At 42.1% G+C, this 17,500-nt stretch overlaps 1 protein-coding gene across 1 annotated transcript in view; it reads right to left on the bottom strand.

Moving 5' to 3' along the window:
* ttc7a (tetratricopeptide repeat domain 7A) overlaps positions 1–17,500 on the bottom strand; it is a 51,937-nt gene that overhangs the window by 5,254 nt on the left and 29,183 nt on the right. Inside the window, exons 17-20 of the mRNA XM_022743966.1 lie at positions 16,121–16,237; positions 15,261–15,373; positions 14,501–14,635; positions 10,537–10,739 (exon numbers count right to left, since the gene is read on the bottom strand). Coding sequence (XP_022599687.1) covers positions 10,537–10,739; positions 14,501–14,635; positions 15,261–15,373; positions 16,121–16,237 — 568 coding nt within the window. The remainder of the gene's footprint in view (positions 1–10,536; positions 10,740–14,500; positions 14,636–15,260; positions 15,374–16,120; positions 16,238–17,500) is intronic.

The raw sequence follows: 17,500 nt of genomic DNA, 5'->3' as shown, positions 1-17,500 counted from the left end.
AAACTTTCTGGTGCAACCAGTTCAGCACACAGTTACTACAGCTAGCTGTTCTTCACAAAGAAAAAGTTCTGGTATATAACTTTTCTACAACCATAAATTGTTGTTTTTACATTTCTGTGTGTGAAAGTGTAGATGTAACATGTTGGTGAGCTTTTAGAGGCTTCGGTCAGTGTTTTATTTTAGTTTTGGTCTTTATGCCAACCTAGGCTAACTTTGTCCTGGTCATCTCAGTATCTAAAGCACAGACATCGGATTGAAATCAATGTTCTTGCCTCAATATCAGAAACAAATGAAGTGCATAACACCCACAATACTGAACTATTCCTTTAAGTTGGAGAAAATCAGAAAATTATTCAGAGAAAGATAAAGATGACAACAGAAAATGAGACACAGGTCATCCACCAATCACAGGGTTGGTGGTTCAATCCTCAGCTCCGTCCACATGTCAAAATGTCCTTTAGCAAGACACTGAATCCCAAATTGCCTCCAATGATCAAGCCATGGTGACTCACTGTCATGGGAGTGTGGGTATGATTGGGTGAATGAGGAAAATTGTTGAATGCTATGGATGAAAGTGCTTATAAATGCAGCCATGCAAAAAAATGAAAGAGGGAGTAGGAGAGTGAACAGATAAAAAAAAAAGGAAGTGAGTGAACAAATGTGTGTTCAAGAACATTGAGATTGCTACAGTATTTCTGGCATTACACTGATAAAACTGATATCTATTGGTTTCGCTTTAATTACTCGCAGCCATCTGTCTCCAGTTTTACCTCAGCTGATCCCATCAAGCTTGGCAGCACAGGTTTGTTTCTTGTCGTGCCATTAAAGCGCAACTGAACTGAGCTGAGCCAAACCGAGCAAGTGGGCAGTGGTGTTTTCATCCATCTTTCAAGCTAAATTTAAGCAAACTTTTGAAATGCTGCAACAATAAACAGCATTTAATTAAGCGTATTTCCATCAGCTAGATTGAAGAGAATGAAAAAAGCTTCCTGGATGTCACAAACAAACACACCCAACAGAGATTTGATTATAGAATTGATTAGCATCCGGGGAAATGAGTTTTTGTTCTTTGGTGTCAGCTAATGTAATTTTATATTTCATACTGTGCAAAGACAAAAAGAGTACTTTGTAATATTCTAACATGCCAACTAAAGCCAAGCAGCCACCACAGAGATTCATTTATGGGAATAATATTTACTGGATAACTTCTTTATTACCCAAAAACTTTTCTGCCTCAAGATGAAAATTGAAACATTTGACATACTGATAAGACTGATGGTTAGCTAGCTACACACTTAAAGTGCCAAATACTATATATTGTTATTGTTGTTATTATCATTATTCAGCATTTCTGCTTTTTAATTTTTCTTATATATCTATGGTAGAGATAGACAGGAGAGAAAGGGGGGAATGACATGCATAGATGCAGCAAAGGGCCCGGGTCGGACTCGAACCTGGACGGCTGCGGTAAGGACGCAGCCTTAGCACATGGTATGTGCTGTACCTGGTGAGCTACCAGGGCACCCTATATTTCAGCTTTTGTTTGTTAATAGGCCTACATATGCAGAAATCTCTGGAAACATGTTTTTGTCTTTATGGGTTACTGAGTGTAGATTGAGGCAATTTCTATTTACAATTTAATCTACTAGACAAAAGAGTGTGTAAAAAGTGATGGGGTCTGAATAAAGCAACTGTAGAAGACATGAACACAAAATCAGACAGTCACAAAATGGTCATATGGATCAGTTCCCAGAAAAAAAAGCACAGGAATTAACGTCTTCTAGACAGTGTAGAGACAGCTGAACTCTAAATTTAGACTTGCAATCTGCTGTTGTCAGCCATGCTGCCTACATAGCTGAAGAGCTGTGACTGACCAGGCAAAGTGTAAAATAAGAACAAGGTAATAAATTGTTTAGTTTAGGTAAAAGATTAGAAATTGTTATGTTACAGTTTCAGTCTAGAAGTGGTTAAGTGTGTGCATGGCACGGTTTAGGTCAGTAAGTTCCATAATAATGCAATGTGGCAGCCAGAGGGCTTGTTATGACACTCAATAACCATCTGTTGAACCCCTGTAGGCTAACATCTACTACCCACATACACACAGTGTAACCCAGTGACTTAATGCCCTGCCATTGAACCAGGAAGAGAGCCTTCACCTGAACCCTTAATCCCGTCAGTGGTTAAGTGTGGGCAGACAGGGAGAGGTGTGGTGAGCCAAGACTGCTATATTTACCTTAGTCATGTTGGCTTGAACTTTCCTTAGGTATTAACCCCTTAATCTACACTTTCCCTTTTTACTCTCACTATAAAGCTACACCCAGCAGTTGATTAGCTTAGCTTCGTATAAAGACTGAAAACAGGGGGAAAGGGTAATCCAGTACCAGATGAGCTGGACAGAGCCAAGATAGCTGTTTCCAGGCTTTATGCTAAGCTAACTTCTTAGCAGTAGCTTTATATTGGGCATAAGGCCATGGCAGTGGGATCAGTCTTCCCATCTAGCACATTCCTCCAAAATCATCATCTTATTCCAGCTGTCCGACAGTATCATATATATGTATATATTCTGTTTTAGCACGATCCAACTGTTCATTGAAGCCATATGATGTTGACATCGAGTGAAATATTTAAACCCAAGAAGCCATGTCTTTTAGGGCTGCATCACTCCATCAGATGAAAATATTGTGGATATTTTGTGCTTTTACATACAGTTCTTTCCCCACAATTTAGCCACACATGTTTGGTATCTTTGGAAACTTAAGAACCTGCACTAAAACTCAAAATAAAGTTCAGTAATGACGGACCCACCGACTGCTCATAAAGAGATTTAAGACACTTTCACTGAGACATCTGTCCACAGTATGTTTAATTTTTGACAGCATGATATGATATTGACCAAGCTGACCTTTGCATGTTATGCATCTCCACCATGGTATGCACCTACGTGGCATGTCTGCATGGAAACAGTATTTGCATGTATGTGTATCTATACCTGTAGTATGTGTGTGTGAATGTTTGAGAAAAAAGAAATAGGATATATAATGTGTCTAGAATCGATTCCTGCGTTGTCCTTTCTACAGATTAGAGCAGATATATGAATATAGAAAAGTCAACATGACACACACTTGCCAAAGCACACTCACATGGAAAGATAGCAACAGGAAAGGCAAAGAGAAGGAGAAGGAATGAAAGAGAGGAGTGATACAGGAGCCACAGAGGAGAGGAAAAGGAAGAAGGCGAGCAAGAAAGGGAGTGTGAGCGAGCGAGCGAGAAAGAGCTAAAATGGGAACAATGAATAGAGAGAAAGAGAGATGGAGAGAAAAAGAGAGGCGTCAAAGAAAAAGGAAAAAATAAGTGAGCCCAGATGAGCCATACATAGCAACGGAGGCACCAGCCAACTCCCAATCGTCTCTCTGTTTGCAACCCCGATTTTTTTCTTCCTCTCTCTCTCTCTCTCTCTCGCTTTCTCTCTCTCTCTCTCTCTCTCTTTCTCTCACACACACACTCTCCTTCTCTTTCTATCTCTCTCTCTCTGGTTATCAGAGGTCTAGCTCAATAGAATATATTTCCCTGGTTGCTAGGCAATCCCATAAAGCGGCGAGAACGAGCAAAGTGTTATAAATAATGTATTTGCATTATCTAATCAGCTGACAACCACCCCCATCCACACAGAAAGGAGAGGAGAGAGAGAGAGCGGGAGAGAGAGAGAGGGAGAGGGAGAGGAGGAGAGAGAGGAAGAGAGAGATGGGGGGCATTTGATAATTGGAACGCAATTAATTCAATGAGCACAAGTCCTCGTCCTTGAGAGTATGCATGCATATGTGAAGCTGTGTATGAATATGCTTCTGTTGGAGAGGGGGGAAAAGTAAAGTGTGTGTTAAGGGTGTGTGTGTCAGTCTCGGTGTATGTGCGTGGGTGTGTGTGTGTGGCTGACTCAGAGCAGGCTCCACTACAGAACAGGAGGGATGAGATGTGGAGGATGTTGGGAGTGGGTCAGATTCATTTCATACCATTGCCGGAAGCAAGGCTGGGCCGTGTTTCAGGATCAGCTACCCATCGGAACAGAAACACATGCACCACATGCCACACATACACACACACACACACACACACACACACACACACACACACACACACACACACACACACACACACACACACACACACACACGTGTCAAACCAAACACTATGATGAGGTTAACAGACAGATGAATGTGTAAAAGCTGACACGGGTGATACAGCGATAGACAAACAGAGTAGATGCTTAGATTTAACCTGTGGACTGCAACAGCCAGATCCAAATCAGCAGCTAACCGTTAACACACACAAAACTTACACACACACAGCATACCGTAGCCCTATACTGGTTTCCCTCACTAACACACCCTCATTCATCCAAAAATACTCTGAAACCAGCAGCTGACCAGAGCTGTGAGTCACTGTCTGATTACTGCATTTCTCTCTCTCTCTCTCTCTCTCTCTCTCTCTCTCTATCTCTCTCTCACACACACACACACTCCAAAAAATGGACACAGATGATGTTAAGACATAGAAGTGGAGTGAGTAAAATGGTGAGGGGTGAATGAGGGAAGATGGTGGTGGTGTGTTAATAGGAAACAACAGGGGCAGTTAAGCTTCTGTATGGCTTCCAGTTATGTGTTTCCCTTACTCACATTTCCCCTTTCCATCTACTGTGGCTACTGTGGAGAAAATTACGACTACACTCCAGACTTAACCTGACGCACCAGATGGTTTGTTACACAGAGCCACAGAGCCATCTGGGAGGGCTTTGTTGAAAACTGTTTGGAAAAGGAAGGGTGGCTTCAAAAAATACTTGGCAGGTGATTGGATGAACCATCTGTCTATCACTGTCAACCACACGCTAACTTCAACCAATCAGTTTCTGTATCCTTCCAATTTTTGTTTACAATCAGCCTTCTTTCAATGAAAAAATATTCTCCGGTTCTGATATAACTGTTGCTCTAGTAGCATTGATGCTAACAAACAGTAGGTTCTCGCTGTCATCACACCAAAAACATGCTCGCAGACGGTGGTAGTTCCTCCCTCATAGGACACTGATTGGTCAGAACCACTGTGGTTCAGCCACAAGTGAATAGCTTGGAGCTTGGCAAAATAGATTTTCGCTTGCTAGAAGTCCATATGAATCACAAGGTTCCTCCAGTCTGGTTGGCTTAGGTGAACCTGTACAATTCTGTCTTAAACCACAACAAGTCCTTTTTCTTCATTATTTTTTCTACACTTATAAGAGTTAATGTAATTGTTGATGAAAGTCAACAAGAAAAGGCCAGAATAATGCCTGTGGTATTCAAAGAACAAAACAAGAGGCAGCAGGAGATAAGACTAGCTTAGCATAAAGACTGGAGGTTGGGGGGAGCAGCTAGCCTGGTCCTCCCCAAAGTTAAAAAACTGACCTACTTAACCTCAAAAGCTTAACTTTGCAAATGTACAAATGTAAAAACCACAGTTTGTGGTTTTAGAGGGAGATCTATAGTCTGGCTGTTTCTCGAGTAACAATTTCACTGCCAAATAGTGTCTTACTTAACCAATGGTTGCATAGCAGCCAAAAAAGAAGTCACATCTTCCAAATGTTTTTTGGCAAGAAAAAGTTACAGAACATGAACTTCAAATTGTCATTTTTATGTTTTTGTTTGTATATGACAGAGCCAGGCTTGCTGTTTCCCCCTGATTCTAGTCTTCATGTTAAGCTAAGCTAATCGCCTCCCAACTCTAGCTTGCAGCATCATTTACAGAGATAGTTCAGGTTATTTGACTTGGGGTTGTGTGAGGTACTTATACATAGTCAGTGTATGACCTGTAGTAGATTTGTATTGGTGCTCTCCCAGTTTGGAGAAGCTGAGCGATAAAAAGATGAAAACGTGTCGGAAGTTAATATCAGTTGTGTAGTGTGCGCTTTATCTTGCCGTCAAACAGCCCTTTCCACATTATCTCAACCGTAGACTACCGTATTAGTACGCACCTATGGCACACACTGTATTATGCCGTAGAGCTAAGCGTATTCCCATTTATTCCCAGTCTTGACATATAACATTCAAGAGGCCAAAAATATGCTTTGCGAGGTCATAGTGATCTTGAACTTTGACCTTTGGCCATCAAAATCTTATCAGTTCATCTTTGAGTTTGTGCAAAATTTGAAGGGATTCCCTTGAGGTGTTAATAAGATATTGCGTGGAACGCACGGAAACATAATGGCTCCAGCCACGACTGTCACTGGCGTGGAGTCTTGTGGTAAAAATGCGTACAAAAAACCATAAACAAAACAAAAAGTCCTTTGCTGCACCTACACCTTTCTCTGCATTATAATTTGCCTGTCTTAACTATAGACAACTGCGCCCAATAAAAAAAACAACAACAAAAAAAAAAACAGCTAATAATATAATATATATCTTTTAATAAATACGATATATCCATTTGATATATATATATATATATAAACATTTCACATTGGCACATATTGTCACAAAATCTTCCACAATAAAAAATTGAAAAAGAGAAAAACTTCCAGTAAAGCCACAGCAGGAGCACATCTTTTTTTTTTTTTATACCTCACCCTTCATAACTAAAAAAAGCTGTAAAAGATCTTAAGGACATTCAAGGAAAGTACAGTATGTACTTTTGCAGAATAATTGCTCAAGTGTAAGAATATCAACCAAGAATATCATCAGAGTTACCCTTAAGGCAGAGCAGAATAAATGGGCCACCGGCACACAAAGTGTCCACAGCAGATACAGTATAAAAATAAATGCATGAAGCCAGAGCCACTGAGTAGCAGCAACTGTAGGTTGTATTCTGGAGGGCTGATGCAAGCCAGAAATATGGGCAGTGCTCCAAATAAAATGTCCCACACACTGTCCCACTTAGGCCATCACAATGCAAGGATGCAGCTATTTAGCACACAGCTCCATTAGCATGTATAATATATAATTCACAACATACAGAATTTTATATAGCAGCATTTTTATATTTGGGTTATATTAGCTCCTACTACGACATGGGCCTTAATCCAAGGACATGCAGTTGCTTCAGAAAGTATTCAGTATTTCGCACACTTTATTCTGTTGTAGATTTAAGTTTACAGGGAAAAATAGCTATTTCAGTCAGTCTACACTCAATAACCCATAATGACAAAGTGGAAATGTGTTTTTAGAATTTTTTGGTGAAAAACGGATATATACAAAATACAAACAAAATATTTTGACCTTTAATTCAGGACTTTGCTAGAAGCCCCTTTGGCAGCAATAACAGTTTCAATTCCTCTTGGGAAGTCTTTACAAGCTTTGCACACCTTGATTTGGGAAGTTTATTCCAGTCTTGAACCGTCAGCCCAGTCTCAGGTCTTGTGAAGTCTGGAGCAGGTTTTCTTCTCTGTATTTGGCTGCGTTCTGCCTTCCCTCGATTCTGACCACTCTCCTGAAAGAATGTGGCCATATGTGGCTCAGACCCTTTTGAATGTGGTCTGAGTGATCAGATCTCAAATGTCAATGCATCTTAGGTGGATGCACCTGGTCTTAGAGACGCATGTTAATGCGAGGTCTGAACAGGTCCTCTGTTACAGTGAGATTGGGTCCTTGGTCTCCTGCAGGGGCTCTAGGGAGAGTCATTATGGTTCCAAACTCCTAAGTATTGAGGCTGCTGTGCTCCTGGGAACACTCAAAGCTTTATAAATGTTTACTATCCTTGACCTGATCTATGCCTCACCACAATTTTATTGCTGGGGTCTACAGAGAGTTTCTTGAACTTCATGGCTTGATTTTTGAGCTGACATGCAGTGTGAATTGTGGGACCTTATATACACAAATGTGCGCCTTTCTAAATTATGTCCCATTATTCAATTTGCCACAGGTGGGTCTAGTCAAGTTCTAAACAGAGACATTAAGGTTGCACCTGATCACAATCTGGAGTGCCACAGCAGAGAGTCTGAACAGCTTTTCATTTTTCATTTGCAGAAATTTATAAGAATATGTTTTCACTTGTTGTCATTATGGGTTACTCAGACTAGACTGATGGCCAAAAATGGCTTTTTTATCCATTTAAAAATAAAACTACACTGTGCAAAAAGTGAAGAGGTCTTACTACTTTCTGAAGTGACTGTACATACAGTTTACTTCCAAAAAAAAGAAACAAATAGTCATGTACATGTGCACGAAATCCATGGAGGAAGGCAGGCATACACAAACACAGTAATGGCTTAACACGTGCACATGTGCACACACACTCACACACTGAGAACACATCTGCCCTGTAAGAGACCCAGAGTAGGACACTGCCAGCTGGCTTCGTTTCAACTTTTCACCCCCTGGGATTGGTTCTCCCACAGGCCAAATATGGAAGAGACGTGTACCTCTGTCTTCCCCAATGGGACTTGTACACATACATACACACACACACACACACACACACACACACACACACACACACACACACACACACACACACACACACACACACACACACACACACACACGTGCACACACATGGATACACACACATGGATACACACACAGTGATACACACACCCAGACTAAAGTGCTCAGTAGGAACAAAAGCATTAGCCTTATGTGGTCACAAGGTGGCTAGTACTTAAGTCAAAGAGATATCAACCAGCACATCTGTGGTCGCTATGGAGACCACAGCCATTGTGTGTGTATGTGTGTGCTGTGTGTGAGCAAGTGTCAGGGTGGTGTGAGTCTTGGATTTGAAAAATATCCCTCTCTGGTCGCTTCACCATGACAACAGAGAAGGTTCAAAGGTCAGAGCAATTGTGGTTAATCCAGTGGATCATCTGCGGGACAGACTGGGAGAGAGACTGAGCGAGAGAGTGGGTGGAAGTGGGCGAGAGAGGATCTTTATAGTGCGGAAGCAAGAGAGAGAGAGAGAGAGGATCTGCTCAGATGAAAGAAATGTGGGGGAGTGATCAGGCGAGAGAAACCCAGTCTTTGAGCAGTATTTGTCCTTTGTTGGTTATGGACCAAAGCTTGTTTCTATTTTATGAAATTTGAAGTTTGCCCACAACTAATTAAAACATCTCAGAATATGACTGAGCTATAATGTGACATTACTATAATGACCACAATCCTGACACTGACACAGTACAGTGCTGCACTCAAGTGAAGAAGACTAATGATTATGAGGAGCTGACACCACTGCTGCCAGCTTGTGAGCTAATATTAGCAGCTAGTACCAAACCAGCCTTATAATTCCTGTTGAATTACACATTTACGTGTTACACAATTACACAATAATAACGCAAATATCATGAACCAACATTAATATTGTCTTTTCCAAGAGTCACTACACTTGGAACTTAAAATCAACCTTTTAAAAAACGAGGGATTTGTTCATTTCCAAAAGAATAACGATTATGAGCAGCTGCCGTTGCTACTGCCAGATAGCTAGTGAATACTAGCAGCTAATAGCAGTAACTACTTTCAATGGAAAGTGGCTAAAGCCTGCTCGAAAAGTCCCTAAATGATGCTAGATAACGTCATACACTAATTAGCATATTCATGACATGATTGCATTATGTTTACATTCAGCCTAGTGTCAGCCAGTTTCAGCCCTCTGTCTGTTTGCTTCTCTCCTCTTCTCTGTCCTCATATACACAGTAATTTAATACAGCTGAATTCCCAATAAAGCTGTTCTCATTTATATGTTTTTTTGTTCTATTGTCAGGCAATGGGACAAGTATGAAACAGTGACTGAAACGCCGCCATGACTTCATGTTAACCAGCAGTCACTCCAAGCCATTACCAAGCTGCTGTTCTGCTGCTAAAATCCAAACAACCACAACGTCGTCTGACAAAATCTCCATACACATAATTTAGGGGCAACGGCGGTGTGAGATTTAAGCTACATTTAACTGTAAAATGATCACTCTGTGAGAAAGTTAGAAGCGGCAGAATATCTTTATTATTTTTTCTCTCACACAGCTCATTCACGTCTGTCAGCTGCCGTGCAGACTAAACGTACTGCTCCGCCTCTCTGCCACTCACTAAACAGCTACGGTTTGTCCAAAAAGAGACTAGATTTGTCGCTAGGTGCTTTTTTGAAAATAAAAAGTCACTAAATGACATAACAACAGATAATATATACAACTCAAACAGAAAAGCAGGTTATCCAATTCGATTTAATTTTAATTTAATTTACCATAATGAAAATGCCATTATTTTACCAGGACATTATTCATGTTTACTTAGCTGAAGGTCTGCGTGGTTAGTGCATGTGCGATTGTGATGTCCAGTCTGGAACCAATCAGATTTAATCCCTAAGTGCATGTGTGTGCGTATGAATCTGTGTGAATGTGTGTGTGTTGAGAATGAGATGAGAATGTAGATGAATGAATGAAGAGCTGACACAGTTCAATCACAGAAATTTAAACGGCTGCACTGTATGTGTGCGTCTGACTTGTTTCTGAAGTTCTTGTCTATCTTACGTCGCTGGTAATATAAAACCATAAATTGTGTAATTCATCAGCCTCTAATGCTTTCACATGTCTCTCACCATGTGCACCAGTATGCGCTCTCCCGTGGGATGGATGGCCAGCGCCTCATCATACAGGCCTTTGGCTTCGTCCAGTTGACCCCGGAGCTCGGCCAGGCGGCCCCGCTGCAGCAGCACCGAGTACGAGTTGGGGAAGATCGAGCTGGCCTCGGTAAAGCAGAACTGGGCCTCCTTCAGCCGACCGTCTGCCATAAACAACTCCCCTGTGGTAGGGGATGGAGAGAGAGGAAGGGGGAGGAAGGGAGAGAGGGGTGAGAAGTGGGAGAAGATAGGAAGTAAGGAGTTAGAATAGAGGAAAATGAAATGAAAGAGATGAATAAAAGCAAGAAAAAGGTACAGGAAAGAGAGAGGAAAAGAGGATAATACAGAAGAAAAGGAGAAAGGATGAAAAGAGGTCAGACAGTGAGGGAGGAGAGGAAAGGAAAAGGGGGTAGGAAAAAGATGGATGAAGAAAAGAGGGATAATCAGGGACAGAGAATGGAGGAAAAAAGTATTATTAATTCCCTCAGTAACAAGTGAAAGTGACAGATGACTTAACTGTGAGTTCAGCAGCATCATATTAAAATGTAAACTGTGTAGCACTCAAATACAAACACAAAACACTACACTTAGACACACACACATATACAAACACACACACATACACACACACACACACAAACACACGAAGACAGTGTGAAAGAGAGAGTGGGAGCAGTGTAGTGCCTGGGAAGTCATGAAAGTCTTGCCTAAATATGGCCATCGCATACTAAAGCTGGCTGCCTCCTCTCTTTGCTGCTGCTGGGAAGATGAGGACAAACCCCAGACACACACTTACACACATGCGCGTGCACACACACACACACACACACACACACACACACACACACACACACACACACAAACACACACACACAGAATAACGCCTACAAGCATTTCATTGTCCAATAAGCCCTCGGACACAGAGCTGACCAGAGGACCCGCCCCTGAGGAAGGAGCAGACCACTGCGTGGACAGGATGCTGGAGCAGGGAGCTGTCAATCATTCTCATGAGTCGACGCTGGGTCAACACCCAGAGAAACCCTGAGAAAGAAACCCCTCGGCTCTAAACACAGAAAGCCCTGTGTGTGTGTGTGTGTGTGTGTGTGTGTGTGTGTGACAGAGAGATGGAGTGAACTGCACTGTGCAAATACACTGTACGCGTCGTCCGCTCCCGAGCGCTGTGTGAACTCGTGTGTGTTTGGTAGCGGATGTTTTGTTTGTTTACCTGTGTCTCATAGATGCACAGATGGGAAATACTTAGCGCATGCATGCTACCTCTGTCAGATGAAAAAGAGCCATTTCCCAGCCTCGGGGTTCCTTTTCATAGCTTCATTTCAGGGAAAAAAAAGATTCACTGAATGGTTACGTAAGGCCTTCTCTTGCTCGTCACCTGAGCTCTCAGAAAAATATTAGATCAGTGCATGCATGTATACAGTCCACTTATATGCTTACAGGTGTATGTGTGTGTGTGAGATTACATACAGCTCAGTGTATCGGTTTTAAAGAGTCTTCTGTGTGCGTGTTTTTTTTCTATGAGGTCGATGAGGATGTGAGACTGAGAGAGGAAGTGACTGATATGAAGAGGAATGCTGGGAAGGAGAGGGGGGTGGACTGGGGGTACGACTAGCTCAGCCTTAAGTGAGGGGACACACCCCTGGTCTCACATGTACACACAAACACACACACAAACACACATGCAGAGTTTAGTGAACATGTTCTATTTAGCCTGTTCTCAGCAGAGGAATAGTAGGGTTCAAAGGTTGGACGTAGAAAATAACCTTCAAATTACACCAGGCCACAGGGGACGTGACCCCTCGGCCTCTCCACCCATCCGATCCTGCACTGTAGCACACTGGTATTCTGGTTGCATCACTGCCTTTGCTCGGTTGCTATATGGAGTCCCATTCCCATGCCTCATCCACTCCAGCTGAGCGGATAGATGGAGTGTTGTTTGTGCGGAGCATCTCTCTACTCCTCTCCCTTCAATTCCTGCTAATGCTCCGCTCTCCTGTGAACTTCCACATGCAGACTGAAGGCTGAAGGGGTGGAAGTAATAGCCGTATGCATCACTGCCATTCTGCCCTTAATAGAGCTGTGGCTGCATGTACGCAGGTAAAACGCGGACTCCTACATAAGGTATGCAGTATTCAATGGGACTGGAATGGCTCTTATTTACCCTTGTTTGTGAAGGCTGAGGTACTAGAAAATGGCTGCAGTAATCACACTAAATTATGCAGTTTAAACAAGGTTACAAATACATCATGTCTGGCAGGAGTTGTTTTGTTGTATATCTATATCCCTTATGTTATAAAACACAAGATTTTACCAACTTCTATAGGTGACCCCAGCTGAATTTCTGTGACTGCAGTGCTCAATATGTGAAAACAACGTGTGCTCACATTGTACATAAAGTGCATAAACAATGTCTGACACCCAAGAATGAGATTGAAATTCAACTGAGCTTGTAAGCAGGTCAGTGTAAGACTGCACAGCTTCATAGTAGCATCTACACAACAACAATCAAATATTCTGATTTTTATTTTCCTTTGATCTGGATTTGTCTGATGAAGTCATTCCTAACATGGAGGATGAAGATTTCTATCCGGACTGGGGCCTTCATTTTTGAGATACTTTTGACCAAAATGTGCGAAGGAGATTTTGTCATCCAGTCTCCTCACCCCAGTGCTCATCTTGTTTTCCTAAACCCCACCTGCGTTACCAGGGCACAGGCAGTAATGACCTTCACTGTGTTGTACAATGTTTGGACACCTTTATGACTGATAGTGGACAGCCAGAGACACTTGTCTCCTCCATTGCTAGGGTAACCAAGGTTTTATAGATAAGGAGGTAGGCGGAAAGCCTCAACTTAGAGAATGTTGCCCAAATCTGGTCAGTGTCAAGGATGAGCTAAGTAGGGAAAAGATCAAGTATTACATAACCTGGGTAAGAACATGTGACAATGTGGATTTTGGTGACTAATAGCATCTTCACACATTATTGTTTCGGATAAAGTTGAACCTTATATGTAGTGAGAGGCGGTAAAATGTTGCAACCATGTGACACCTGGTATTATATACCCATGATCAGACAAGACATCTAAAGAACTTGGTTTGGCACTACTCTGATTCACATGCTGACTGTGTACTGCTCATCACTTTCTCCACGGCACATCAGCTGAAATATCTTAACAGCTATTGGATGAATTGTAATGAGATTCATGGTCCCTAGGAGATGAATCCTAATGACCCTGGCGACTCCCCTGAAAATCTAATACTACCAGGGTCAAAACACCCGCAAAAATAATGAGTCCCATTAGCTCCAGCTTCACTTTGTGTTTCGTGCTAATTAGCAAATATTAACATGCTAACACACTAAACTAAGATCCTATCTGCGATGCTACTTTTTCACTATAAACATAGTAACATCAGCATTCAGCTGAAAACAGCAATGTACAAAATACAGCCTCACAGAGCTACATACAGCATGGCTGTAGACTGTTATTTGGTTTTATTGCTGTTATCTTTCAAAAATAGAACCGGAGAACTTGAAAGCTTTCATTGTCTGAAATCAATGTTTTGTCTATTTTGCACTTGCCAACGGTATTATTATCCATACAGCTTAACAAGACTGGGAAACACAAAACTATGGAATGTGATGACTGTTGATTGTCAATTTCCAACAAAAGTTTTCTCATTGCCAACTTTTTTTCAGTTCACAGTCAATAAATACATGGGCAGAATTTCCCTGTTCTCTCAGTTCAACAGCCAATGAACTCCCATGTGGCACAGACTGTGATTACATGGTAATAGACTGACCCTGCACCTCAACCAAGAGTGAAAAGAAATTCCCTGTTGACAGAAGGAATTTCAAATCCAATTTCCCAAGAGATCCCACCCTCAAAGTTCGAAAATTCATGTTATAGCGACGTGTATCACTGTCATACCAGCCTGTAGCCAAATGCGTTCCAGTGTGGTCCAGATGTAGGTGGGTCCATGGCGACGGGTGGAGCTGATTTCCGAAACCTCAGAGAGCGCTGCTTCCAGGCGAGATACTGCAACTGATGACGGGCTCAATGAACCTGTGGGAAAGGAAGAGAAAGGACTGTTGTACTTTTTTAAGGAACAATAGAAAACTACATCCTGGTTACAATTAATACTTTAACATGTTACAGATACTGAATGATAAACACATGGAAACAATATTTTGTCCCAGATAACTGGTAAAAACATTAAAATTCTGTTGAAAACACTTCAATATGACAAGATGTATCATGTAACAGAGATCTCTTGATCATTTGCCATCAGAAAATAACACGATGACAGAATAGAGCCATGCTCAGGGACACAAACAGTCATTCTCTGTTAATTTTCAGAACATCAATAGATTTCCTGTGACTGAATGGCAAGTGCACAGACCCATGATCCGGGTAGAAACACAGATGTGGAGGTGAGTCAGATCATTGATATTTAAACTGCACATTTTGCTCAAAGCTGGGTTGCAGACAGGCAAACATAGTTTGAATCCATAATAGGTCAAATGCTGGGGGATTTAAACTGACCTGCACATTCACCTTTTTCAATGGTATTTACCCAACACCAGAGAGGAAGAAAGATGTGTTTAACTTAAAATAATCAATTCAGCATGCTGCAGTCCAAATATGTACAGTGACAGGCTCTCATTAGAAAGACTTAAAGAGAGCAGACCAGTGGAGGTGTCCTGGAAGTCCGGCAGAGTCAGGTGGATGGAGGGTTTCCTGCCTCCGGGGCTGACCTCTGTCTTCTCAGCCATCGGTATACTGCTGCTGTCATCTGTCTCACTGCAACACACACACACACACACACACACACACACACACACACACACACACACACACACACACACAAACACACACACACCAATGAAGACATGTACAGTACAATACAAACATACATAAACAAACACACCCACTAATACAAGCACAGATATAGACTACATACACTCACCTTAGAAGTATAAGCTTCTTTGAGACTTTTGCAGCAACTTTTCTTTATTAACATTTTGTGTAGATTTATTTTTAGATTTAAACATCAATGGCCAATTAATGTTTGTCTCATTGTTCTGTAAGTGAGTTTCAAGTGGAACTCAACAATAAATTAAATCCAGATTTAGTTTTATAGTACATTTTTCAGTGTTCAGAAAGCAGTATATATGTACATATGTATATGTACCCCCACCCACCCATATAACGTAATACAAACTGAAAATAATTTCTGAAAGAGCATCGGCCAATAGGAAAGTTCAACACTCGGCTGGACGACCAATGGTGTCATTTCATCACTCACTCAGTCCCACCACACTCAGTATTGCTGGCCCGTAGCCTGTCCAGCCAAAAAAAGAAATTAAGGAGTGCATGAACACATGCACACACACACAATAAGTAATCAATATAATCAATACCACATCAGCAAAGGCTTCCCCCTCCTGCCTTCAACATGCATAGCAGTAAAAAAAAAAACACTTGAGCAGTGAGGTATTGCTCATTCTACAGTACACAATAAGACAGAACCCGCATATGCACACTCACCTGGAGCGGCTGACATCATAGCGGCTCTGCCAGCGTTGCAACATCTCTTCACAGGTCTGCAGGGCAGCAGCCGGTCCAAACAAGGCCTCCTCCAGCTTCACCTTTGTGAACAGCAAACTGGATCACAGAACACACACAAACACGTTACTCGTCTGTGTTTAATGTTGTGGTGGTTTTTCATGTTTTGTTGCTATAACTTTAGTGCCCTTATACAGTAAAATATCTGCTGTTTTTGTACCCGTACGGAAATTAAACTGTAAACTGGACCCAAACACAGTCAAACCTGTTCTTATTGTCACTGATCACATTAGCTGGTATGAACACACACATTGTTAACAACTGTAGGTTTGCAAGACTTCCAATTTCTTGTCAGCGTCCACTAATGAAAAGGGAAACTTTTCTGTGGATGAGTATTGGAAACTAGCAGATATTATCCTAGTTGCTTATTTGGCTGTAAAAATAGAGACGTGTATAAATGAGCATACATGTACACAGTCATGTCCTTGTGGGAGTGTTTGGGCTTCTACAGTTGCTGGGTGAGTGCTTCGGGCCCATCAACATCTAACTGATGCATGTGGACTGAGGCACACACGGATCAATACAAAAAGAGTGGGGGTAAAGATAGTCATCAAGAACAAGCTGTAAGAGTGTATGTGCATGTTTGTGTGTTTATGTGTGTGTTGTGGTGCGCTGAGAGGTTGATGAGTAGAGGCCATAGAGTGTTTCCGCTCGGCCTTTTAGTTGACGACAACTGGTTAAGTGATGTGGGAGTCTCTGATGTGTGTATGTGTGTCTGTGTGGTTGTGTAGTAATTGCCAGAAGGGGCTCTCAGAGGATGCAGTCTGTCATGGGCATCACTCATCCATGAGTGTGAGGATGGGGAGAGAGAGAGAGACAGTGAGAGAGAGACAGGGAGACTAGGGTGTTCGCAACATCTGACGCCCGCCTGCCTAGCTGTCCATTGCCTCACTGTTGTTGAAGGCTCCTCCAATTATTCTGTACTCTCCTGTCAAGAGGGTGGGGGGAGGAAAGATGGAGGGACAGAGAAAGGGAAGGACGAAGACATGGATGAAGGAATGGAGAGAAGGTGAGGATCAATAGAAGAGCGGGATGAGCTCGTGTCAGGGGATAAAACTCTCAGTGAAATGCGCCTCGTTACCAACTCACGGGTCGGTGGATGACTGGGGGAAGGGTGTGTGTGTGTATGTGTGTGTGTGTGTGTGTGTGTGTGTGTGTGTGGAGAAGATGGAGGGATGTTGGGAAAAGAAAAAATTGAAAGTGTATGTGTGTGGGAGGAAGGGGGTTGGATTTTTTGATGAGCTGATGACAAGTGCTCGCCAAGGGACGTTGTATTAAGGATACGCCTGCCAGTAGGGGTGC

The sequence above is a fragment of the Seriola dumerili genome, unplaced genomic scaffold (assembly GCF_002260705.1).
Source record: "Seriola dumerili isolate Sdu_G_001 unplaced genomic scaffold, Sdu_1.0 BDQW01000073.1, whole genome shotgun sequence".
NCBI lineage: Eukaryota > Metazoa > Chordata > Actinopteri > Carangiformes > Carangidae > Seriola > Seriola dumerili.
This window is presented reverse-complemented; position numbering and strand designations above follow the sequence as displayed.